Genomic DNA, 27,904 nt, shown 5'->3' with positions numbered 1-27,904 from the left:
GAGCATGCTTAGTCCCAGGAAACTACTAAGGTGTGGAGCCAGATAAAAATGCAGATCCAGGTGAGGTTTCAGGCCACAGGAACAATGCACTACTCAGTCTTTGGGCCCAGAGGTGCCTTTGGAACTGATGTTCTCAGGAACACAGGGATGAGTTTTTGGTTTATGGATATACTTGTCCTTTAGGGGAGCAGTTGCCGCTGGGTGCATGTGTTGGCAGTAGCTGGAAAGGAGACACTTGAGGGCAGAAGGTAGTCTCTGGGTCTTCTGTCCTTGATAGATGGAAATATTCTGTTCATGTTACTATCCTTTCATAATACAGTCTATTTTCCTACGCTTACAGGTTTCCAGCCCAGCCCAGGCCTCAGATGCAGATCTACCTTCTCTCAAAACCTCACTACCTTCTCTCACCACCTTCTCTCAAACCCTGCTCCTCCAACTACTTCCATTGCCCAGCCAATGGCACTGCCACACATTTGGTTTCTCAAATTTAAAAACTCCTTTATATCCAACTCTTTTCTCTTGCTTACAAGCCACACCCCCACCCTGCCCTCACCAATGCCATTAAATCTTTGTCTCTTTAGGGTATGTTCCCAGCAGTGGGATTGCTGGATCATATGGTAGCTGTATTTTCAGTCTTCTGAGGGACTTCCAAACTGTTCTTCACAGTGGTTGTACCAATTTACATTCCCACCAGCAGTGTACAAGGGTTCCCTTTTCTCCACATCCTCACCAGTGTTTGTGATTGCCTGTCTTTGGATAAAAGCCATTTTAACTGGGGTTAGATGATATCTCATTGTGGTTTTGATTTGCATTTCTCTCATTCTGTGTCCAAAACTTATCTTGCCTCCATTCTTTCCATCCCTCCCTACCCATATCATCTTACAGCTAAACCCAAGCAGAAGCCATCCACCTGTTCCCCTGCCTCAAGCTCACCCTGCTGTCACCTATCCTGCATGCTGTCCCTAGAAGGATCCTTCATGGAGCAAAGCAGACTAGGACATTGCTCCTTCGTCAGGTCCAAGGCCCTTGGAATCAAGCTCATGTACTTTCTGACTTCTGCTGATCTTCTAACATTATTTCCTAAGAAACTCACAAACCTGCACCCTAAGCTCTATTCTAGTAAACATTTTACTGCTCCCTGACAAGATCATCATAGTTTACGTCTCAGTGACTTTGCACAGATTATTCCTTCCTCCACAGAAGGCCATTTTGTCACCTTGTCAGCCTGGTATACACCTACTCTTCAAGTCTCAGCTCAAACAACATCTCCCTGTAAACACTTCCCTGAAACCTCCAAGAACAGATTCTCACTGATTCCTTGGTGTTCTAGCCCTCAGTGCTATAAGGTGTGATAAGAGCTGTTATAGCTCTTATCACATAGAATCATCGCTGTTTACAGGCAATTGCCACTGCTCTCATGTGATTTCAATGACTTGCTACTGATATTCCTGTCTCTATGGTCTTTCTGCATCATCAACCCATAATCCAGCATCTCTACCTGGTTTCAGAACCTCCAATGGTTCCTTACACCCCACCGAGGCAAGCAGAAACTCAGTCACATGGCATGGACATGGTCCTTTGTTAGCCATTTTCCAGCCTCATCCTTACCATCTCGTGTGAGTATATATTTATAACTTGATGACAGCTGCCATATTGAACGACTTTTACTTCCTTTAAAACACCATGTTCTTTTGTCCCTTCAAGGCTTTTTATGTGCTATTTTCCTTTACTGAAATGCCCTTATCCTAGACTTCTTCTCCTCTTTTGAGAAACCCAGTACAGTGTGTGTGTGTGTGTGTGTGTGTATGTGTATGTGTGTGTGTATATATATATATATATATAACCCAGTTCTAATTACTTTCTCCTTTTTCGCCTCCTATTGCTGCCAGTTAGGATTAACTGTCCTCTCTTCTGAATACTCTCTTCACTTTATTTATATTATTAAATTAAGCCTTATCACTGTGCCATATTTTCATGTTTCTACCACCTATCACAAACCTGACCCACAGCAGATGGGTTATAAAATGTTTTTGCTGGTCTAATGGATATATCCAATCCAATTCAACAAACACTTACAAGCATCTGTTATAGGAAAAATCCTTCACTAGGCACTTTGGAAAACTAAATTAGGCATTCCCCACCCCTAAGAAGCTTACAGTCTGGTTAATAGCGTAAAAAGTTGATGCATTAGGAGACCTTGGTATTTAAAAGGAACAGTTTCATGCTGTTGAGAAATTAATTCATTACCATGGATTTTTCTGAAACAAGACTTTATCAAAACAGGACACACCCTGCTTTGATCAGGCCTGGATTAGCTGGGCCTAGGTTGGATATCCACTGTCTAAAATTTGTAATAAGTATCAAGGGAGATTGGGAGACCCTAATCCACATTCTCGCCTCACAGAAACTGGCCATTCAATATTAGAATACCCAGGGCCACAGTGATCTCTTGAGAAAAATGATGGAAAAACTTTTATTATGTTGATAGTAGTTAAGCCTATAGAAACTGGAATTTACAATCAAAAGGGCTTCTTCAAAGCTCTGGGAAGAACACCTGTTACGAAGGGAATTCAAGTGGAGGTATGAGAGATAAAAATGTATATGTCTTTCAGGAGACACTGGTTGACTATTGGTTGAGGAAAATGTTATTGAATGTAGCACAAGGAGACGCCACTCAAATATCCTCTACTGTATCTTACAGGGACTCTGCCTAAAATTCTTTAAGATGGGGCACTGTATAAATATGGGGCTGCATGATGGAGAGTTCTAACAGCAACAATAGGGATTTCATAGTGCTTTAGCAGTCTCCAAAAAGGCACATTTTAATATAATCTAATCCTGATAAAGCTCTATGTTCTATGCACAAGGTATTGTTAACTCATTTGACATATGAGTAAACTGAAGGTCAGAGAATTTGTTGTTCTTATCCAGTATCACACAGCAAATAACTGGTAAAGCTGACCAGAGCTTGTGCCCCAAAATCCCCTGGTGTGGCGGTGACACCAGCGAAGTCAGAGGCAGTGGGAGCTGCGGCCGCAATAGCCACAGCTGAAGCCACTGATCATGACAGTGAAGTGGCACACAGTGGCTGCGTGGAAGGACAGCTCTGTCCATGTGGAGGAGAATGGATTAGCCACCTTAACCCTGCCAGGGGAAAGGAAGGAAGTTGGAGGCTCAGGGTCCTGTGATTCTACCAGGCAGGGGCTTAAAGGTCAAAGACAATTACACAGATTTTCAGGCCATAGATCATTACTCAACTACACTGCCCCCAATCCTTGCCTAGCTCAATCCCAAGGCCAGTGTGGTAGAGGAAGCAGGGGTACATATAGTATCCATCTTTTCACATACAACACACTTTATTAACTTTAATTTGTTTGTCTGAACAGCAAAATATGACTCCTGAGTCTTCCAGAAGCAATTGAGAGTCATCTGACCAAGAAATAGCCTTTCAAACAACTTGGAAACTTGTTTGAGAGTGCCATTATCTGGGAGAGATGATTCTCTGAAATTTTCCACTCTAGGCTCTTCTTTCTTCCTTAGGAGGAAACACCAGTTGTGATCCAAAAATTCTTCTTGCAGAAACTGGTTTTGTTCCATAGAGCCCACAACCCGACCCAACACCTCTTTGCCTTCCCTCGCCTCCCTCACCCCCAGATCCTTTACCACCTTCTGCTACCTCTATCATTCCTACCTCTACTACGCCTCCTGCTCCTTGAAGGATCCGTGTAAAAGGTCAGCTGGGGATCGTTTTCTGCCTCTGTGCCAGAATCCCCTTCAGGGTTCAAGAAGGCGGAACCAGCTGTAATGAAAGCAGCATGGCCAAGAAAGCATTTTCAGTTCTGGTTTCATGACACCAAACCATTGGGCAAGTTCAATACGAAAATCAACAACAATGAAAGTAAGCTGACTGATAATGTGGGAGAAGTAGCCAAGGGGGTTGGGGCTTCCTCATACACGGATATGTTGAAGAAGTAGACCATTAGGACAGCAATCACTGGAGCTCCACCCTGCCCAGCCCACTTCCCTCTGACTGGGGCCATTTCTGGCACCTATCTGCCAGAGAGGACCTCCAGGGAAAGTGGGTGGAATAGGAAGAAAGGGGAATTTCCCTAATTACAGGTTATTATTCTGTTAATATGAGACTATCTAAGGGGTATAGGAAATTACATCTTTGTGTTTTTTCTGGCTCTAGAATTACATACATTTAATACAAAAAAGACAGAATAGAATAAAGGAAATACACAAAACTATGTAAAGGGAACAATTCTAATGCCCTCTAGATCCTTTAAATCAGAGATAAACTATGCTAACATTTCATGTGTATACTCTCTGGCTTTTACTGACACAGAAACAGGTAAAGGTTTTTTAATCTCTCTTTAAAAATGACATTATGCTGTATCTTCTATTTTATAACTTCATTTTTCCCATTTAATAGATGGGTGGGCAACTTTCCATATTAACAAATATAGATCTATATTATTTCATATGGCTGCATGGTAAGTGCTGGACAGCAGACAGATGTGCTAGGTAGTTAACCAATTCCCTGTTGATGGGCATTTAAGCTATTTCCAATTTTTCGCTTGTTTAAACAATGCTGTGATGAACGGCGTTTTACACACTTCTTTGTGCACTTGTCCAATTATTTCCTAAGAATAGACTCTTGTTGGTGAAATTGCTTGGTCAAAAGGTTTGCACATTTACATTTTTTTGGTAAGTAGCATTTAACTGGCCTCCAGAAAGGCTGTGCCAGGGCATACCCTCTCTAGCCACGCATGATAGAATGGGTAGAAGATATTAATGGCCCTGCCTCTACCAATATGAAGGAATCCACCCGCAAGCCCTAACATCAGACATGCATACCTCTTGCTTTGTTGTTGATCCGCTTTCTCTGGCTGCTGGAGGTGTGAGAGAGAAGGGTGGCTTGCTGGTGGTTGGAGTCCACAGGGCTTGTGGCTATAATATTATCTTTATACTTGTTCATCAGTGACAGCTTGGCATTGTCACTTCCTGTATAAGTAAAAGACAAGGCAAAAACTTTAAGATAAAAGACCAAAAGAAAGGGAGAAGAAGGAAATCTGCATAAACCAAGAAGATAAGGTCTCACAGAATTGAAATAAGACACCAGCAAACTGAGAGACTGGCTGCAAGAAACTGAAATACTCCTTTTTTATTTCTGAGGGACTGCAAAGTTATGGGAGAAGCAGCCAAGTCAGGGAACTACAACTGGAAATCCAATTCAACTATTATTATATTATGTATTATAATATTCTGTATTGATAAGGTCAACACTCGTAATCCTTTGACTAAATACAGACTGCAGATTTCTTTATTTTTGGTCAGCACAGAGTTTTAAAAGAATTTGAATTTGTGTGCATTCAGGCAGAACATGCCCCTTCTCTTTCATCACAGTCTGCGCCATTCCCTATTGTCTGACCTCTTTCTGCTTCAAATATCTGTGTTATCTGTTGGCCTCCTAAAGGCATTTGAGTTGATAATAACCCCTGAGTGCCATACGTCTACTTTGTGGGCTTAGCACTACGCCAGGTGTTACGGGGAATATGAAGAGATGTTGATGATATATCCCCCATATTCTCAAGGAATTTTCAGGCTTTAAGTCTTATTAGAAATTGGCTCTTCATGTAGAATGTCTTGTAGAGAACAAGCAGAATAAAAACCTCTGCGTGATTCCACTTTTTCAAGCCCCACTGAAAGTCCATATATAGTAAGCAACATTCAGCATCAAACATGTCTTCCTCAAAGATAATTGGGCAGTTCTTTGAAGGATCACTGTCAAGGGTTTATCTATGGAGATTTGCTGATTCATAGAAGTTTTAAAGAGAAATAGGTGGGCTACTGTAAAGGAAGAGTGCAGTCTTTCTCTCTCTGCAGTTTTTGACCCTGATCTTGTTCATCTGGATTAGTTCTTCCAGCCAGTGTCTCCATAGATACACAATGCATCTGGGGTCTGATACCATGATTGCATTCCTTCATTTTCTTTGAAGAAGTGCATCCGTTGTAGGGAGCACAGAGGCATGAGCAAGATAACATAATGAAAACACCCCAGGCCCAATTCTCAGGAGTCATAGGAAAAAGCAGATACCACTGTCCCCTCCGCTTCAATGGAGAATTAAATTGCCTAAGCAAGTATAAGATATACAAGAAGTCATATACACATGTTCATTTTTCTTGCTATCTCATTTCCCAGAGGGTTGCTCATTACATACTAAAATGGCTCTAACTCACTCCTCTGTTGAACGTTAAAGTATGTTGCTTCCAGTGCCTGGTGGAAGCAAAAAGAGATCCAATTTACATGGTTCTTCTGGTTTTCTAGATTAGAAAACAGCTCCCATCATCTCAGGAAACAGGTTATTCTTGCCCATCTAGGGAAGGGCACTGCCACATCACACTAGGTAGGACAATCAGCTGTTGTCACACAGCTGTTCCTCCCCTCCCCAGCTCCTTGAGATGAAGGACCAAACAGCCCCTTGCCTTTCTCCCATCCCCACCTGGTGTGAGGTCCATCCCCGACTTTTCATTGCAGCCCTGCAGGGAGTCAAGGGTGCGCGTGACCTGGCTGGCAAAGTCCTCCCCTCCGTTCATGCACTCCCTCTGCAGGTGGTGGCGCAGATCAGTGATGTCATACTCATAGCCATCCAGGATGGGTGTCTCCCGGATGCTCAGGGTGCCACTGGAGTTGTGGCCCTGCACGCGGGCATTGCGCAGGCTCTCCCGTCCATGCCCGCCGATCAGCACAGAAGGAATGTAGTGAATCTCATTGGCTGCCTCAGCACTGGCACTCTTCTGGGGCTGGGGGACCCGGCGGCGTTTGCACCAGCGCCGGCGAGTATACAGGATCATTACCAGGCACAAGATGGACAGCAGCAGAGCGATCATGCCACCCTAGGAAGAGAGGACCACAGATGGATGTGGGGAGAATGGCAGGCTCTTCCCACAAAGAGTCACTGCTCCTTCTGCTACCACCATTCATCACTTATTTATGCATTCATTCATTCAGCTATATTAAGCATTTATAGCAAGCATCATTCAGCAGCAAAGGGAAAGTCTACTGTGACTGGTATTTAGGGTGAGAGAAAAATGGAGCTGGGATGACCAGTGCATCATTTCAAGCGATCCAGTTGCTTCAGGCTTAGCAAACAATTTGAAGAAAGAAGTCTTTGTGAGGGTGTGTGTGTGTGTGTGTGTGTGTGTGTGTGTGTGTGTGTGTGATTTCAGCTGCAAAAGCAGGGGAGAACTTTTATTTATTAAGTTAAATCTGCCACACATAAAGCTGGTTTCAGGACTTCATTAATTTTAGCAATATGGGGTGACATCTGGTTTCTTCCTGTCTCACGTCTAAAGATCAATCATAGATTCTAACAGTGGTTCCACCAATTATCAGTGGGTCCTATAAATTCTAAACCTCAGATACCTCATCTGTATAATGGAGAAGACATCACTTAACCACCCAGGGTGGTTGTAAGAATTAGGTTAGCTAACTATGTAAAGTGCCTAGCATAATATATCTCACACAATCAAAGCTGCTCTCGGCATAACCTTAAATGTCTCCATCTGAGTAACCGGCCCAGCAGGAAAAACCATTGACAAATCTGAATAGAAATTTACATCCATCAGGAATTTACCACCAAATGTGGGGAGGAATCTCATCACTTGAACATGACTTTTTGGGTCACAGCTTTCCCTTAACCACACAGTCCTGAGTGATGCTCCCTCTTCTTACTAAAGCTCAGGGGAAGGGATTGAAACCCAAGTCCTGGAGTCAGGCTGGTGGAGGAGTTACCTTCTGTGTTCAAAGGCCAACACCTCGAAGGTCATTCCTTACAAATCAGGATACCACTCTGCCGACTGCCATAGGTGAGGATGCAGGACTCAGTGAGACTGAACACATGATCTTGACATCACCGGGGCAGCATTTAGAGGGACAGCCTTTAAGCTTGGTGCTGCACGGCATTCGGTGGGCATAAATCTTCCCGTGCACAATCTCTATTCACTTCCTTTATTTTGGTCAATATCTTTCCAAACCTATTTAATTAGGCCAGCATGTGCCAAATGGTTCTACTCTCAACCTTAGGCTTCAATCATACCTCCCCATCAAATAAGCTAGAGATAAAAATCCCCTACTAATTCCCAGAGGGCCCACCCGCATAAGGCTAGGTCAAGAGTATGCCTCCAAACACGTTAAAGGGGGCTTTTCCAGTCTCATAATAATTATGCCTTGGATTTATAAAATTCCTTTCCCTGAAAATCTTCCTATTTATCCTCCCCCTCTCACCATCACTGTGAGCAAAGAAACACACACACACACACACACACACTGCCACTTTCAAGCAGTCAGCATAGAGGAGCAGAGACACGAGGCAACAGAGTCAGCTGCCAAGTGACAGGCTATATCACGTGGCTTGTTGGGGACAGATGTATGCTGACCTCCTGGTTTTCAAATCTTTCTTTTTTTGCAGAACCCTTTCTCCTGGTGCAAGCTCTTATGCAAGTACAGAGAAAGAATAAACATGCTCAGGTTCCATTGTGGGTAGGAGTCCAAAGCCAAGTATTCTAGGTCCTTGCTAACTGCCACCTCCACTCCCATCCATCCTGGCGGCCCCGCAGACACACACACAGAGCTCCTGGGACCCCACAGAGCATTGCCTTGAAGACACAGTGCCTCCACAGTGCATGACTAAGCCCTGTACCACTCATTGACAGTGAGTGTTTGTGTCCAACCCAACATTTTCTTTTTAAGAGAACCTGCATCTCAGAGTCAGTGCTATCTTTTCCTTCACCCCAAACTGAAACTGCAACAATAGGTAATTAAGCCACACAGAAGGAATAACTTCCCAACTGAGAAAAGTTGTCAGACATTGAATTAGGCTAGTGAAAACGAGAGGTAATTTTATTCCCTAAGGAGCTGTAAGAGTAGCGTAAGCATCAATCTCTAAGGAATGGCTTAAACATTATGATTTTTGCTCACGTAGGGTTTTTTAGGGGCTCCTTCCACTGTTCCTAATTCTCCTTTCAGATGATCACAACAGGGTTATGATGAGGTCTGGGGCATAGGCTCATTCCCTATATTATGCAGTAATAAAACAAGATTAGCTGTCCATTATCATGCTTTTACCATGTACCAGATACTTGTTCAAAAGGTTCCTCACTTTTAACTCAATTCCCCATTTTACATTTGAAAAAGATGAGGCACAGAAGTTAAATAACTTGCCCAACGTCACACAGCAAATGAGGAGTGGGACTGGAACGAGACCACAACTCTTATTTCAAAGCCTATATTCTTAAGCAGTAGCCTGCAGTCACCCAGAATGAGCATTGCTCACTGGAGAGACATCTACACCCTGGCATCTATCTTGCATATCATAAGAGGACAGAGTAGGAGAGTGTGGATGAATCCATCCAGACCCATTGTCAGTTCTGGAAGAAAAAAAGAGTAACTATTCAAATACTCAAATTTCAAATATTCAAAATGCACATCTAGCTGACAGTGGGTCAAAGGAGGAGCTATCATAAACAAAGGACCTTTAGTAAGCACCTACTAAGCATCTAAATCCAAGATTAGTTGGTAATAAAAAGACAATACTCACATTTCAAGTTATCTGTGTTTAAACAGGACTATTTGTATCACCGCATGCCTGAGAGATACAATTAGGCCCTCAATTGAGCTGAATTTAGATGAGAAATGTGTACTTTCTTTCAACTTAGGGACCCATTGCATATCTATCTCTAGGTTCAGCCCCTTCCTTTTCTGATGAAAAAACCAAGGCTCGGAGAAACTACAGAACTAGACAGTGCAGAACTGGCTCTAGTCCCAGATCTTCCTTCACTGCTCTTCTCACAGGCCATTTTGGTAAGTTCATCCAAAATTCTCTTTACCATGTGTGGAGGCTAGACACTCAATTAAGAATATTTTATGTTCATTTTTCTTAAAAACATAACTTATAGGGAGCTAGAACAGAAGCTTTTGTTTTGCTAAGCCAGTATATTTAGTTTCTCTAATTTTGCTTTAGTAAAAAACGCTTCTTCTGCTTAGAGTCAGTGACTCTCGATGACCTCAGCTTTCTAATAATCAGTTATCAGGAATAAGCTTCAGCCAATAGGTAAAACTCAGCACAAGCATTTGAAAAAGGATTCTCAGGTACTCAAGATGTGGTATGGGTTCTCTGCTTCTGTAATCCAAATTGGTGACAGATGTCAAAATACATTGCAATGGCTTACTAATTGTGGACTATTACATAAATAACAATATACCATAATGTGATGTGACATTAATATGTGATATTATTTAATAATATTTTGTAATAATTATTTGTAAAATCACTACACATAAATTTCTCTGAAATGCTCTACCTGCTTGAGCAGGTAGCCAGTAGGAAGAAAATATAGGCCCACCACTATATTAGGAAAAGGCAGGGGTCTAGCCACTTTGGTAACTGTCCTTCTACAGTGAGGACTTGGCTCACATTCAGTTACTGTTACATTTTTCAATAAACCATAGGTCTTGGATAATTGCTTTCTTTTTTTTCTTTTTTTGAGACAGGGTCTCACTCTGTCACCCAGGCTGGAGTGCAGAGGTGTGATCTTGGCCCACTGCAACCTCCATCTCCCATGTTCAAGTGATTCTCTCATCTCAGCCTCCCAAGTAGCTGGGATTACAGGCATGCACCACCACGCCTGGCTAATTTTTGTACTTTTAGTAGAGACAGGGTTTGACCATGTCAGCGAGGCTGGTCTCTAACTCCTGGCCTCAAATAATCCACTTGCCTCGGCCTCCCAAAGTGGTGGGATTACAGGTATGAGCCACTGAGCCCAGCCAATTTCATTATTTTTAACCTTACTACTTTTGTAGAGAATTTTAAGCAGTTTCAGTAAATGTCACGGATATTCTAGGATTTTCCTTTCAAAGAGTCTAGTGAAATGAAGAGGGGGCAGATGGAATGGAAAGAAACCCGAGGCCAAAGACTATGGCTGGAAGCATCCTGATAGCCAAGTCGAAAAGAGAAAGGCAAGATGAACATATCTTACACAGCTTATTGGGAGCAACAATTGTCCTCTGGATTCTCAGCTCCAAAAACACTTCTACTTAATGTCTGCTCATGAGCACACTGACAAACAGAATGGGCAGTTATCACACAAGGCTTTACAGAGAGCATACAGAAGTTCTTCACATGCACGTGTCTTGCTTTGAGTTTCTGTTTTACCCTAGCTGTGTTCAGAAAGTATTCTTCATTTATTAGTGTTAGCTTCAATTTTTATAGCCATTGGAAAAACAAAGACAAAACATTACAGTATATCTGGATTCAGGCAACAAGTAACAAGTTGTAAACTCTGAACATTAAAAAAGAAACACTGACTGTAAGCACTGGCTGTAAAACATGGAATTGTTTTGCTCATTATTTATCTTTGCATGAATTTTCTGATTATTCTATTGATTTTTTTCTCAAAACTGTTAACATTTGGTAACTAGAAGTGTGTTTGGGGTATACGAGAAGCCCACATCTATTAACGAGTTCCTTGCAAAAAATGTGGCATTTTAAAATACATTTTTCTTTTAAAAAATCAATAAATCATTTCTACTGGCTGTAATAGATACAACACAAATGAAATCAGCTTTTATTTTATTATGAAATTGACATTTTCAGCACTTACTTAAGAGAATAGTATGAGATTTGTTAGATAATTTGTAGATTTTAGAATTTTTATGTAACAATGTGTTACATAACATTGTTGGTAATTGCTGAAGGATGGAAAATTCTAAGCAGATCTCTCCTTTATGCTTATCTCAGTCCTCTGGACCAACCACAAGACTGTCTCATTATCTGACCTGTATATTCATCCTGGGTCCTGGGTCATACCTCCCTCCTTCAGCTAACTCCTACTCATCCTTCAAAGTCAGTTCAGTGACACGACTTCAGCTAACCCTTCTCTAGTCTCACTGCACTTTCCATAGAACCCTCCACATAACTCTAACCACAAGTACATTTACCTTTGATTTTCTTGTCTCTCTCATTTGCTAGACTATAGGGGGCAGGGGCCATGGGACAGAGGCCATGTCTAATCTATCTCTTTTATAGCTCCAGGGTAAAACACAGCGCCCGGCATAAAGCAGATGGTCAATAATTGTGGGACAGAGGAAGGAAAGGAGAGGAGAAAGAAGAAATAAAGAGGGAGGAAGGAAAGAAGGAAGGGAAGGAAGGAAGCAAAGAGGGAGGAAGAGAAGGAAGAAAAAAGAAAGGAAGAAAAGGAAGAAGCATCCTCAACTTTCAATATATTTCAATATGGTCATCTTCTCTGTGCCTACAAGCTAATCTTATGTAAGTCAGCTGCTTGGGTGACTCATTTATTCAGTTTATTACTAAATCATTCAACAAACACTTACGGATATCTACTTTAGCAAGGCATTTTTTTTCAGTGGTCACTGTTATGAAGATAATGCGGTGAATAACACAGGTATGGTTCCTGATCTCATGGAGTTTATATTTTAGTTAGAGGAATTAATCTACAAAATTTGGTTTTTAAAGATAAACACAGGCATAAAAGGAAGACAAAAACAGATCACAGGTGCTGGCCCGTCATTACTTCTCTTCTTCAAACCAAAGAAACTGCGGTAAATGAAGATATCTTGGGCTAGAGGTAATACCCTGGTAACACCCCCATGGACCAGTGGAATCCTTCTCAAATCGGTGTCACATAATCAATAAATCCTAGAATAAAAGAATCTGGAACTATTAAATGTCACCAAGTTTAGAGAGTCACCTGGGCTTTCTGAACCCTTGGCAGAGAAATGGAAAAGCTGAGATTATGCTTCCAGCTACCATCTGTCAAGAGACTACAGCTAGTCAATCAGCTCACATTTCAAAGCTTACTTTTACCTTAGGAGTAAGCAGAAGAGGGAATCTGAGACAGAATTAATTATTCCTCAAGGCAACTGGACATACTGAATTCAAATTATATTCCTTGAGGAATTAAATAGTGGTTACAAAATAGGAATCACATACAAGAGTTTGGTAGCTCATGCCTCCTGTTTTGTCTAAATACCAATGCCCCAAGGTCAGGGGTAAACACCCTCTCTCCTATACAGCAACAATCACTTATATGTTTTTCCGGATATCACTCATATCTTTTATAAGAGGCAGAACAAGAACAGAAAAACTGTGCAAACCCACATGGAAACTCTGGGCATATCCTAATCTAGGACCAAAATGTTCCAGGGATAAGGAATGGATAAAGCAGTTGGATAACTTTTCAAGGTCCCTTCTGATCCTGTGATACTACAGAGCCTACTGGAAAACTAGACTTAAATTACTAGCAACATGAAGAACCCCAATAAAATAACAAGGCTAAACAGCTGTGTAATTGTATGCAAATTGCAGAGCCCCTTTGAATCTAACCCAAGCCTTCACTGATAAAAATCAGTGATTGAAAGAAATGCATGACTCTTCCAATCTGAAAATTTTCTGATTGTAACACTGATCCCTGTCAAACAGGAAATGGCTCTAGACTGGTAAACTAAGGGTAGATAAAATGTGCATTCTTCCTGCCCAGCAAAGTCACAAACCACAGACCAAGGAGATGATGGAGCTGACCCACTAGAAGCAGGTCATCAACCCCAGTTAGCCAATGATCTCCTCACAAGCAGATCCCCTCTTCCCCAATTGCATACAAAGGCCTCTGAAATGAGTGGATGTCATGAAAATTGTGTTAACACATTATTGACCATGAAGATCCCTTTCCTGCCAGAAGGAGTCGCCCAAACTGGAAGAGAAAATGTCCTTGCTTCTCTGGCAGGTTCTCTTTTCTGTGGTGGTTGGTGAATAGAAATCCATTATCCCCTGCCCATTTCCTTTGCAGATGAAAGACAAGTGAAAACACTTTAAGCATATTAAGTAGCAAGTTCGATTTATAAATTATTAGGAACATTACCTCCCCTTGGGGGTTTTCTGAAGTCTTTAATCGTGTAGAAAGGCTTTCCAATTGCCACGGGCCACCATATTAATTAAGAGGCCTCAATATGTCTTCTGGGGCTCCTGGTGTGAACTGCATGCCCCACTGGCAGGGCCCAGCCCACGCTGCCTGGTTAACCTCTCACTGGGGCAGTTACTACTGCTGACTGCTGCCTCAAGATGCTTCAGCATCCCCTTCCCCCATGCCCCTAGGACCAAGTATCCAAGGCTTAGGAGAGAAATAGGATAGTCCCCCAACTCTGTCTCATTAAAATGCCATTGGTGGGTAAATATAGGGACTAGGCAACCTTCCACAAACAAGAGGCAAAGGCTAAGACCAAGAGGCTTTCAAGGTTAAGTAGGCTGGTATTTGAGTCCTTCCAACCTAAAGAGGCTATGCTTTTCTCAGGAGGAAACTCAACTCTCTAGCTTTTTAATTACTTTTTAATTTAATTGTGTTTTATTTTGCTTTTCCTAGCTCTAAAAGTTTTAAGACCGTTAGGTTTGATCGTCTTTCTTCTTTAATCTGGAAAGTTTGTCTCCAATTCCTGTGTGAGACTTTAGGAGTCTCGTCTAATGAGAGCCTGAAGCCCTACAGGGACAGTGGCTGGAGGCTAGTGTGCTAGAGTCAGCCTGGGCTATTTCAAGTTGACTCTTTCAGATTCTGTTTATAGAACTGCTTTTTTCCGTTCTTGAGATTTTTTTTCTTGCCTCAGACCCTTGACTCTGTCTTCCCAAAGAAAAGCAAAGGAGTGCATTTGTCCGTGAGCTGCTTAGAGTTCTCTCATCATTAGTAGCTACAGTTACCTGTTGTTGGCCTTAACGAGAATGTTAAGGCCAAGCAGGGCTGGGTGAAGCAAGATGACAGAGAAGCAGCTCGTCATGGGCTGGGTTTTCAGCCCATAGATCCCTAATTCCAAAGACTGACCTAGACCTCTGCAGTGTGGGAGACCAGTAAGGAATCAGGCTACTTGGGCAGAGCTGAGGTGCTTCATCCCTCTGGATGTAGACGTAATAATTTTCTGAGAGATGACGCTGCCTAGTCAGACATCATGGATGGCACCCCAATTAGTATTATGTGTTAAGAGGCTGGCCCCACATATAACCCATGTGTGTGGATATCAGTGTGCATGCACATGCACAAATGTGTGTATTATGCACAACAGACAGGCTGGAAGATAAAAGGATCCACGCGGAAGCAGAAGCACTCCAGGTCACTGTCTCAGCAACTCATGGGCAGAGCTGCATGAGACAGGCTCCCTCCATGGGCTGTGGGCACCAGCCCTTCAAAACTTCACAAGCCAAGCATGAAGCCAATAAATAAATATCGCCAGCTGGATAATGCTCAATGCCTATTCTGGGCCACGTTCCTTTCCTCCTTTCTTCTTTGTTTTTATGCAGTAGGTGATCTTGATGAAATAAAATAATAACAATAATCTATTCCATTAGGACCAAACATTAAGGGAATTATTGAACAAGTAACAGAAGAGGCAGTGGGCATAGTATATGCTAATGACCATCAGACTTTATCCCTGTTTTTCTCTGATCATAAAGGAGTTGTTTAATCCCTCTTCCTCCCGTTTCCTCAGTCAGGCAGCCCAGCTTAACCGGGGAAAAGAGGTTCTCAGAGAGCTGATAGCTCCACAGGTAGCAGCTGGGGCTGAGTACATGAAAATCAACAGCATTAAAAACTAGTCACTGCAGGAAGACCTTATGCAGGGCATGTGTAGGGATTCCAGTGACTTCAGATGTAAACAGCCTATAACATAGTTAGTTGGGAATAGGAGGCGAAAGAGAGTCAAGATGTCAAGATTTCTCTGAATTTGGCACATATTCATCAGTATCACTATCTGAACCAGGGAAGATCCTGAAGATCCATTTCCTCTCCAGCTAACACTGAGATGGATCCTTAAAGGCTGCACTATTCAGAGATGCCTGCGAGAGGTAGAAGGCCTTTCACATGCAGTGTGACCTTGATCATATTCTTGTCCCACATATAGAGGTACAACTTGATTTTCATGATTGCCGTGAGGTCTGGTGTGACAGGATCCAGTCAAGTATTCAAGGATCCTGCCCCGTTCTCTTTTACAGTGGGATTTCCAGCAGCACAATCCCTAGCCTGGGAGAGGTAAAGATCACATAGCTGATGGTTAGTTTTGTGATGATCTCAAAGTCCACAAACCACTATGAAAGAATTAAGCATTTTTCAGCTTCCTACAGTTAATCCCATTACATGTGCTTAACTCTTCCTCCAAACTCCTGCCTCATTCTGTTCATCTATTCACACACTGCCTTATTCCTAGAGTACTGGTACAATAAAGAAGTAATACTAATGATAACTACTGTTGATTGTGTTTACCACATGCCAGACATAGCACCTAATGAATTATACTCATTATTTTATTTAGTCCTACCAATAAGTGTAAGTAGTAAAAATTACAATTTCCATTTTTAGAAAGTAACTTATGCAAGTTTACATAGTAGTATGAGGCCAAACTAATACTCAACCACTGACATTAATGATGTTGTTTTATGACCATGTCACATAGAAAGAAGCCCACCACTGTGGTCTGGGCTCTAATCACGCAACTTCCCATTTTCTTTAAATTAAACCCCAGACTTCCTTGCTTCTACAACTAATTCTCGAGGTTATGCAAGTGAGGATCCCTAAATGTCTACATTCATTCAGTACTGTCTACACTGCCTGTCCCAGATGCCAGATGCCTGCAATCTTCTCCAGTTAAGCTTGATCATTGGATTGGCCAAATGCAACATTTTAAACAATAAGTTAACCAATACGGCCAAAGAGGGTCACACTTGTCAGGTTGTCATTTTGACACAGGCAGCGAAAACTCTGTGGAGATATCTGTGGCCTTGGGTAGATGTAAAGTGAAATCAACTGTCTTCAGAGTCTGAGAGTACAGATGCTCAACCATTTCCTTGAGAACAGTCTGGCACTAATGCACACAGACTCTGGTCTCTTTGTTCTCTGTAAGCCCTGTTCTGGGATGGGAGACCCAAGAAGAACAAGAAACATTTTCCACAATATAACAACACACATATAAGACAGACTGGGGAGAAATGTTAGACTTAACTTTCAGGGAAACTAGGAACTTCATTACAGTCAGGTCACACAAAAAACACTGTGCTAGCTGATAGATTTGGAGAAGATAGGAGAAAGCCCACAGGCCATGTTTTGCATTAGAACCCAAAAGATGACAACGGCCATTCCCAGTGCAAGTCATTTAATGCTAGTCAAAAACAGAGGTTAACAAAACTTGTATACATTGCTTTGTGCTCATAAACTTCCTCCAACTCGTAACTGATTTGACCCACTACAGAAAATTCTAATCACAAGCCCCAAATTCTAATCAAAACCCTGGGAGAACAATGGGTATCCGTGGTCTTATCCCTTGTACCATTCCAGCTATGACTCAATCTTGGCATCCAAGTAAGATGCACATTAGAGCTCAAGAATTGTAGCAAAGGGAACAGAAGAGGAAATTAAGGGCTGAGAGGAGATGCTGACGTACGAACACGATTAGAGCATCATATGCCAATATCCCTTCCAAGCCCTTCATTCCTTGCCAGCAAGCCTTGTCTGGCATCATACAGGGGAAGGAGGAGAAACCCTGGCAGTCAAAAAAGTCTTCTTTGGGGCCCCACATTGAGTGCTGTGGCTCTTATTTCTCCCTCTTTAAAAAATTATTAAATTGAATTTTTTTCTCTGGAACTAATCAAGCACAAAATCTGAAGTAGAGGCCTGGTTTGTGAAGGCAATCTCTGAATGAGGTACTGATATTCTCATTAGGACGGGCTTCGTTAAGCCACCAGCTCCAACATCAGCAGCATATTGTCTTCAGCTAATTACATTTTTTGCTGGCAAAGCTACTGTACAAGTCTTCAAATCCTTCTCATCATTAATTTTAAGAAATGAAAAAAATACACACACACACATACATACACACACACACCCAACTGCCCTGTCCTACCTCCTCTCTCCCTGGCATCCCACCCATCCCATCCCATCCCACCCACCCAAAGCTGATAGCCCCAGGCTGTCAGCTTTGTTTTTCTGTTTTTTCAGGCTTCCTCTCTTGTACTGGCGTTTGTTGTTGTTGTTTGTTTTGTTTTGTTTTTTGAGGTGGGGATGGGGGTTGTGATGGAGTGGGGTGCAGGTAAAGGGTCTGTTACTTAAGCCTGATTTCTTCACTAGCTGACCATGGCCCCCTCTGTTCCCAGCAGAACAGCCAAATGCTGGTTACTCCCGCCAGGACCTCGGGCGCGGGCCTGGGGCTCACCAGCCAAAGATATGCTGGAGCAAAGGGAAGTTGGAAATTAAGCCCCAGCTCTTCCCCACCTGCCAGGGAAAGTGACAAAAGGCTCAACTCTGCTATTGTTTGTCAGGTTTTGATTTGCTGATGAGTGGCTAGATCATGCAGGGAATCCATAGGTCAGCCAGAGACATTCGAGTGATACAAAGGCAGTCAGGGGTTCTTGCTTCCAAGGCAACTGACAAGGCCCACATCATCCGCTGGGCCAGTTGCTTAATTCTGTGCCTGTTTTCCTGAACCCATGGGGTCATTCCCAGCCAACCTGCAACATCATTATAAATTAATTCAGATCATAGTGTTCACAGAGTTTCTTCTTTCTACATTTTAATAGTTGTGATTTATTTTTTCTATTCTTAACATTCAGTTCTGTTGTAAGGGAGAGAGAGACAGAAAGAGAGAAAAACAGGGGAGGGGGAGGAAAAGGGAGAAAGGGCAGGCATGGGGTCATAGGTCTTTTTCTGCCTATCCCTGAACCTTTGCTCTCTCATTTCCCTGAAATGTCCTTCTTTATATCTCCCCTACCTATGCCCTTTCTGTGCTTTCAAGTCCCAGCACACATCCGTCTCCTTCCTGAAACCAACTTTGATTACTCTGATCCTCAGACATATCGTTCTATTCCAATTCCTAATGCATATGTGGACATTTCTCAATTAATCCTTAATCCCTAATTCTGTTGCTCCCCATATCATGGCTCTGACTGGACTTGCAGGCAGAGACCACATTCTAAATTCCTTCCATAGCCCCAGCCTTAGCAGAATGTCCAGCACGGGGCTGACACTCAGTGAATGCTACATGGCTTGATTAACTCCAGGGAGGCACATTCAGCTGGCTTGCCGAGGTTGACAAAACACAAACAGCATTACGTTCACACTATTGGTCAGTTCAGACTGAAGACGTCCGTCGGAAAATCCCTCTTCCTTCTTTTCTGCTGGCTCCTAGATAGCTCGGAGGGGCACTCCCTTGGTCAAGGAGTCCTCCCAGGAGAAAGTCAACTTTAGTCAAGGTGGTGGTTTCATTTCCCATGTGGATGCTCAAATGCAAGGTGCATGATACATCACCCAGAGGACACGGCTGTGTTTTTAGAGCGTGTGAAGACTTCTCTTTACCCAACCTCACTCTAGCTCCTACCTTTTGGTGTCTTTAGCCAGCATTTGTGAGACAACTGAAGGCTCACTTACAGTGACAGATTTTTTTTCTAGTAAAATAAACGAACCCGAACGTTTATCTAACTGTTCTTGCTCCACTCTTTAGAGGGCTGCAGGAATAGAGTATCACCACCAGAGAAGTCAAAACTTGTAATCACATTAAAAATGTCTATTTAGAATCTAATTATATCTACATACATGTAGCTGTACTACATGCTTTACAAAGTGAATGGGGTAAAAATAAAAGTCCCTTCTCCTAGAAACGAAAGTGCTAATTTTGCGTTTATATTTCTGTTTCTGCAGAGTGACTGCAGGTAGGATGGAGAAGTTCTTCTTAACTTCGCTCTATAATTGGGGAAATTAAATTTGGCTTAACAGGAGAACCAAACACTGTCAGGACCAACACTTTTCCATAGTTTTTTCTGCCACCACACCATGAGAGATACAGGCTACAAACCGGGTAGACCCCACCGGCACACTGAAGGCTCAGTGTTCCCCTGGCACCAGCTGTAACTCCAATTTTTTCTCTCTCAGTCAGCAAAATATCACACAATGTAACTTGAGTGAGAATGACCTTATTATAGGGCATTTATAACTTTGACTCCACTCTAATGGAGAAAAGAAAACCAGTCACAATTTTCAGCAATTTACCTATTATTAGTATCAAATGCACTTGGCACATCTTACAAATGATGCAGACAGACCAGCCATCATGACACTGTAGTAGAAGTGTGAAAGCAGCCACTGAGGACAGGAAAACGAGGAGCCGTTGGCTTTGCCCAGAAGGCTGAGTCAGGGACTTCCTGGACATTCGGGCTCTGGGAGGGGCCCTCTTCATTGCAGAACACCATGTGGTCCCATCCCACCCTTTATACCATGCCTCGTGACACTCAAAACTAAAGTTCCCACTCTGAAAACCTTTTATAGTAATTTTGCTCAGTATCAACTTAAAAAATTATATGTATACATGCACACACATGCAGAGGGAGAGTGAGATGGCCTCATGACCTTGCCACCTCTGGTGTGTGTGACAGCCTTCCCCTAAGGTTCCTGTTCCATGAATATGTGAAGGGAGGAAGAGATGTGAGGTTTCAGTGGAGAAAAGGGAGCCACAGGACCACAGATGAGGCCTGAGGAGAACATTTTGCTGAAGATCTTACAGAACAGAGGGGAAAATGCGCCGACTGATCACCTGCTCCCCATCCCAACAGTGCCACTGACCAGCCATTCAGCCATTTAACCTCTTTGAGCTTCAGCTCTCCATATTATCAGACTTGCTCAGCCTTCCTTGCAAGGTTGTCTGTCCATTCCCAAAGTCCCTTTCAGCCTCTTAGCAAAAGGCCAGGCCCTTGGCTAGGATCCAGAGAAGCATAATCCCTCCCAGCAAGGAGCTTACACTCACGGGAGATAGGCTTATGCACAGGTAAGGATGATGCAGAAATATGCACCAGGAATTGCATGAAACTACTTCACCCAGCCCAGAGAGAAAAGGGGGTCAGAAATATTTTCCTAGAGGGAGTCATGGGGCAAAACTGAATTTTAAAAAGAGTAGAAAGAGGTGACCTCACTCAGAGGAGAGGAAAGACATTTTCAGCCAAAGGCCAGCATGAGTGAAATCACAGAAGTATTAAATAGCAAGGGAGGTCCATAAAATATGACTGATGGTCAGGGTAGCTCACAGAGGGGAAGGCAAGGAGTGGAGGAGACGAGCGTCAAGCATGAAAGGTTTAACACCCTGGAAGTTAGCCTTCTGAATGGAGGAAACTACTCAAGGTTTTCCACCAGGGAGAGGACATAGTTCAAGCTGCATTTCATTAGATTCAGCCTGATGGTAGTTGAAGGGAATTTTTTTAGGGAAACAAGTCAGAAGACAAGAGTGAAGAGGTGGGAAACCACTGTATCAGTCCAGTGAGAGGTGAGGGGGGTCTGCACTCATAATGGTAGTAGAGAGGGAAAGAAGAGAGGGATTCTAGAGATGTTTACAAAATAAAATGAGCAGAGCATAGTGAAAAGGAAGGCACAAGAAGAGGATCCCATGACCATGCTGGGCATAAGGACAGTAAGTCTGCAGGTACAGAAAGTGAAAACCTGGGTAATAAGAATGAATGGGAAGACTGAGATCCATCTGTCCCTAAATAATGAAAATGCACTACTTGTTTAGAAGATCTTCAAGTGAAGTCATTTTCCTTTGGAGTGTCCTTTCTCTTCAACCCTAGTGACCTGGAATGATTAGCTAGGTGAGGCAGCATCTAACACAGATGCCAATGAAAATTTCTGGATGCAAAATACAGGCCTTTGAATGCACTTACAATATCATACAGGAAGAGCTACATGGCCCACTTCCCACTCTTAACTTTTTTTATTAGATGAAATCAGGTGAAAACGAACTTCAGAATCAAGCCTGATCAAAGAGGCAAAGCAACTCTCAAAGGGCGGCCGCCAGAGGGGCTCAGGATGTAGAAGAGGAAAGCAAGAAAGAGGAAAAGGTGCTGAATCTCCAGTACCTCAGAGGAGCGTCTCACTCCTAATGGCAACATGGAACTGACTTGTCCTTGTCTTCCCCTGATGCAGGGACTCTCCTGAGAACCAGTGAGGCCGGCCCAAAAGGAGAATCTGGGAGATGCCCTGCAGGTCCCAGCTTGGTTAGTCAGTAAGGCAGAGTCCACCATCCTGCCAGAAGGTTCCCTTCTAAAGTAAATACTTTTTCCCCCTTAAGGTATAACTGTTATCCTCGGAACGGGGCAACTGAAACAATCACTTCCATAAGAAAGAATTATATTATATAAAGGCTGGCTGGGCTGGACCTGCCAAGAATCACTCTGCCTCCGGCTTTACCTGAGTCATTTTAGGGAGGAGGATAAATGTCTCCTTCCGGGAGTATTCAAAGGCCTCCAGAGGCAATTCTGGGAGATTTCCCCTTCCCAAATCCCCCAAAGCTGGAGCTGAAGGCTCTTCCCATGGCCTGCTCCCTAATGTTGGGGAGCCACTCCATCCTAAATCAAACCTGGGAGGCTCCTAGAGTACTTCATGCTAGCAGAGGCTTACAGTATGTCTAGAGAGACTCGCTGGAGACACAGAGGAGCAGAGCTGGCTGAAGGCTATGGCTCTGAACCAGCAATTCACAGACCAAAGGCACCTGCAAAGAGCCCCCACTGGGCCATGTGAAGGGTTCAAAGTCACCAGGCTCCCTCCAACAGACCAGCCAAAGATTCACAATGGGATGTGATAGCTCCCTCCCAGGATGGAACTTCTTCCATCCAAACCAACCAGTATACAAGCCTGCCAAGCCCAGCATATTGCCCATAGACCATCACCTCACACTCATAAATGGAAAAAAGAAAAGCAGAGCTGCTGCAGGGAATGGAAGAAAGTTTCTTCATGCATTTCTTTCTGTGTCAACCAGGGATTGCTAGTGTCCCATATGTCCTTCACTTTCACATTCCTAGAATGTGGGAGCTGAAGGCAACTTACAAGTTCAGCTAGCCCGGGACTCCCAAGGCACAAGACATAGCCCATCTATGGGCTCCTGGTATGGGTGTTCCAATTGCTGTTAAAGCGGTGGGACATGTTTATGTTATCATTTATTTGTATAAAATACTATTTGCCTAATCTGTATTGAAATAATCAACTATAACATCAAACCCCTGATTTTATTGACATATTTCTCTCAGCTAAGGCCAAATAAGTTTAAATTGAAAAAGCGAGTCAATTTAAATAAAAATATTCAGAAAATACTAACAGAGGTTGCATAAAAATATGCCAATAAAACATGAATGCCAAAGTTTTGAGAATACTTATCTCATTCCAGCCTCTCCTATGTAGATGAGCAAACTGAAGCTCAGGAAGGTCAAGGAGCTTGCCTGAAGTATCACATGTTTTTGAGAGAAAAAGGTCTACAATCAAAGCTTCCTGACTTCAAATCCAGTAGTCTTATCCCAATATTAGGCTGCTTGCCTCATCAGCAAGCTTTCGTCACAAGTGAGAAGAAGATGTAATGCACTCCGTGTGAGGATTGCTGAGTCCTAGGCCCACATCACTCTGCTTTGAAAGCTACAAGCAGAGCCCTGGCTGGGACCTGTTGGTGCTGCCTTATCCAAACCCAAGGTGGAGTCCAAGGAGGGTGGTCCTGCTGTGGAAAGACTGGGGGCCTCAGAGGCCAAGGCTGTTCACCCTGAGCCACGGAGCATTGAGGAAAGGGGCTGGGGATGGACACAGCCAGCTGAAAGCCCAGGGATAATGACTGGGATGTATACATTCCATGACACTTAGGAAATAAAAAGAGAATAAAAGATGGATGCTTTAACATCATTATTGGGACACAGAGCTCTTCTAAGTTTGTTCTATGTGATAGCTTACCTCATGTAAGAATGTGTCTGAAACCCACAAATGCCAAATTATGACATGTTCACCCTTACAAATCCCAAGGGCCTATATATCTAAGTCCCGAATCCTTCCCACTTCTTCCTCAGACAAGATACAGACATGGAGGAAATGAAGGTTGAATCCTTTCATAAGCATCTGATGATTGATATCCCATATGAATCTCTCATATAGCCCTGTCTTCTTTATGGTATTAGGGTAGCAGAACTCACATCTCAGGCCACCTTAAGCAGTTATACAAATCCCGAATGTCAGAATTGGGAGCCAAAGCCCAGCAGGCCCCAGATACGATTCTGTGAAGCACCCACTACTGTCAGCCATAGTACAACATATTAATAAACTGACATCTGATTCATCCCAAGTTAGAAGGCTACTTGACTCATCCTTTGCTATTCAGGGACATCAGCAGCAGTGATAGAGGTATCATCAGGAGAGAAATCATAAATAGCAAGGCAGCAGCAAGAGGCACCTGACTTTCCTAGATTTATTATAGACAGAGATCCCTTGCAATCTTGGGGAAGGCTACTGACATCTGCCTCTCACATAGGTAAGCCATTTAACAAACTTTAGCAGATACTTAAATGTGTCACAGCTAATTTTATAAGGCAAGGCTAAAAATGCTTTGTTCACCCTAAACTTTATCAGCAAGACCAAGAGCTACCACTAACTCTTGAAGATACGTAACAGTCCTCACACAAAGCAACTTTATTATGACATCAATGTCTGGAAGCATAATCCTGCTTCTATTCTTATATATTTATATGAAGCATTTTGCTATAAGGGGGTATTTTAGCATATCCAGGCATGTCACACATTTCTACTGTGTACTCCAAGTTGAAACCAAGCAGGAGCCATCAGACTCACAGGGAAAAAAAACAGCATATTTGCTATTGAGTATCCTGTTTATACTTTTCTTGACAAGTCGAAGCATAGTTTTGTTTTCATTAACATCTGTCTTTGCTAAACTCATCAGTGTCTCTCAGGAGAAGCTAATGTGCTTGCATTTCACCTGAATTTGTGAATACCACATGTCTTGAATTTCTAGCAAGAACAGTTTTTGTCAGTGCCTTAAGTGACAATTATAATCAATCTGTGGGGGTCTGTCTAAAACTAGCAAATTATTGTCTTTCACACTGCAAATAGAACCCTAAAGCTTCCACCGAGTTGCTAGGTTGTAGTCTTCATGTGGGTTCTGTAGACAAAATGAGGAGAATGTACTAGATTGAGGTCAGCAAACCTATGGCCTCCAGGCCAAATGTGGCCCACTGCCTGCTTTTGTAAATAAAGTTTATTGAAACACAGCCACATGCGTTCAGTTATATACTGTGTATGGTTACTTGGGCACTACATTGGCAAGAGATGAGTAGTTGAAAAAGAGCTTGGATGGCCTATAAAGCTAAAAATGTTTAACATCTGCTCCTTTATAGACTCCTGGCCTAGATAATTCCTGCCATTGTCCATATTAGGGTTTTCTCCATGGACACATGGCTGGCTACATTTACTATACCTAAATCTAATTTGTCTCCAGCCAAGGCCCATGGGTATGAGTTTGAGATCAGATTTAACGGTGACCTCGGGTCTGTGAGACAGACCCTAAACTTTAGAGATGGGCAGGGGGTGGGGGAAAGATAGTGTGATCTGGAGAAAAGGTAATGGCATCAGGACTCAGAATCTCTGAGTTCTTACATCAGTGCTGGCCATGAGCATCACCCACTACTCTAAGTCTTCTTTTTCCCATTGTGAATGAGAGTAATAACAATCTCGTATGTGTGGATACCTGGGCAGTGATGGAATTCCCTAAATGACATCGCGTGGTTTGATTAAAAAATAAATTAATAAATGAAGTTCTTCCAGAGAAGTTGGAGCTGAAATTATCATCCTTAAATCATAAGATACCTGGTAGGTATCAGATGTCAATTATCAGACCAGACCTCAGTTATCATCCTAAATCATAAGACACCTGGTGGGAAACCCTGTAAACAATGAAACAGAAGTGACATAACAATTCCCTGAATGGACATGACTGCATCCCAGCTTTGTAATGGCCCTATTCTATTGTCCTGATATCCCTAATTGCCTCGGTCTTTTCCCTAAGCACAATCCTCTAGGACTCCTCTGAGAGGTTGCCATGATCACAGATGCTTTTCTGACTCCCTAAGCTGGTGGCCCCTGGGTCACACATTGTATGCAAGATTGTTACAGACAGCTTGCACGGCCCCTCAAGAATTTACTGAGCTAATATTTAATGGGTACTTCCCTATAGGCCAGGCACTACAGGAAGTGGTTTATAAGAATTATCTCATTTAATAATTAAAACAGCCCTATAAAGTAGGATTTATTATTCCCATTTTATGGATAGGGAAAGTGAGTTTAGAGTGATTAAGCAATTTGTCCAAGGTCAATAAAAAGATCAAGTAAGTGGCAGAACTAAGATTTAAATTGGTCTCTCTGAAGCAAAGCCCTTGCTGTAAACTGCCTCACTAAAATTCAACACCATAAAACTATAGTCTTTGTTGGTTCTCAATGACCAGTGTCTTCTCAGAGCCAATCTCAGGCTTCTCTGCAATATTTGGTCTTCTTGCCCAATCCAGCTCTTCCTTTACCTTCTGAAGCAGCTCATAGACCTCACCATGACAGCATCTTGTCCAATTCTCTATGATGAGTAAATCCTTCCTAATCTTCAAATAAAGGGTTTCTACTGTGCTAGCTAAAAGAAGCAAAAGTATTCCATAACCTGGAAAATTGGAGAAACCATCCAACCCTAATAACACCAAGTAGCAGAATTGTGTAGCAGAGTCAAGTTCGGAGTCAGATACACTTGCCTTAAATCTTGGCTTCCCTTCTCACAGCCTATGTGACTTTGGGCCTGTAATTTACTTTCTCTCAGTCTCAGTGTTCACATCTGAAAGATGGAAGAAATGATAGCTATTTCATAAGGTTGCTATGGAAATTGATTGATAGTATGTATGCAAATGGTCCCATACAGTGCTGGAGACACAATGAAGGCTTAGTGAGCAATAGCTTTATTAGTATGAATATTACCAGTTTCTAATATTGATTGAAACCTCATGGAAATTATGACTCCTGCTTTCAAAAGGATCTTCAGGGATTTCTGAAACTGAGTACTTGAAAGTAAATTGCTAGCTTCTATATCAAGTGAACTAGATTGCTGAACAGAATATTACATCAACTTGTTAAAAGACATCAGCATCCTTTTGAAAATTTGGCCTCTTAGCTATTTTTCTTGCTGTCTGCAGAGATGAGGGTAGCATGAGGCCTCTGTGAACTTCAGGAAAGAGAAAAACAGATTTGCAAAGAAGACGTAAAGTCTGAAAAGGAGTGGAAAAGATAATGGAGACTCTACTTGTCTCTCAGTTCTGCCAAGGGCCCTCTTCAAATAGTAAGCATTAATAATGTGATTAAACGCTCCCTGAAAGCAGAACTTTGTCTTATTCATTTCCTATCTACTTAGTAGCTAAAAAAATCTGAAGCCTGAAAACAGTGTTAAATAATCAATATCTAAATGAAGGAATGAGTCAATGATTTTAAAAAATCAATGATATGTCCATAATGCTTTGAGAATACTTTTCTAGTTTCTAAAAATTTCCTGCAAAAATTCAAAAGTTTGTATATGAAGAAGCTAAGTTCACTGTTACATGACTTTCACAATTTTAGGTTAGAATTCTCCAACTACCCTTTTCCCTTCCCTACCAATAAACCCACCACCAGCTGTGAGGTGGTGTGACTGAAGCCAAGGTTAGCAGGTGGAATTAGCCAAGCTGAACAGAGTCTGAGCTTCTGGGGTTAGCTGCCTGGTGTAGCCACAGAAAGAAAATTTGTGTTCCATCATGGTTGTTGGTCCTAGTGCTTGTAGCATTTTAGTGTCAAAGTAAAAATGGAGTAAAGTGTCAGACGAATCTCAGCAGTCAAAAGTCAACAAAACATCAAAAGTTGGTGAAATGACGCATACTAAATATATATTGTGTGCTCACTATGGGTCAGGAGAGGAGTGCTTCTCAAAGTATAGTGTCTGGACTCTGCCGACTGCCTTGATTCAATTCATGGTCCTGCAAACTAATAGTTGTTT

General features: G+C 42.5%; 1 protein-coding gene across 2 annotated transcripts in view; it reads right to left on the bottom strand.

Annotated features, from left to right (window-relative positions):
• The window catches only part of ASTN1 (astrotactin 1), a 306,051-nt gene that overhangs the window by 166,759 nt on the left and 111,388 nt on the right, over window positions 1-27,904 (bottom strand). For both annotated transcript variants that reach the window (XM_030823936.1, XM_030823937.1), the window contains exons 3-5: window positions 6,507-6,900; window positions 4,861-5,007; window positions 3,692-3,799 (exon numbers count right to left, since the gene is read on the bottom strand). In XM_030823936.1, the coding sequence (XP_030679796.1) occupies window positions 3,692-3,799; window positions 4,861-5,007; window positions 6,507-6,900 (649 nt within the window). The remainder of the gene's footprint in view (window positions 1-3,691; window positions 3,800-4,860; window positions 5,008-6,506; window positions 6,901-27,904) is intronic.

This window comes from Nomascus leucogenys, chromosome 12 (assembly GCF_006542625.1).
Source record: "Nomascus leucogenys isolate Asia chromosome 12, Asia_NLE_v1, whole genome shotgun sequence".
NCBI classification, from domain to species: Eukaryota; Metazoa; Chordata; class Mammalia; order Primates; family Hylobatidae; genus Nomascus; species Nomascus leucogenys.
The sequence above is the reverse complement of the archived record's forward strand: the minus strand, read 5'-3'. Positions and strand labels throughout refer to the sequence as shown.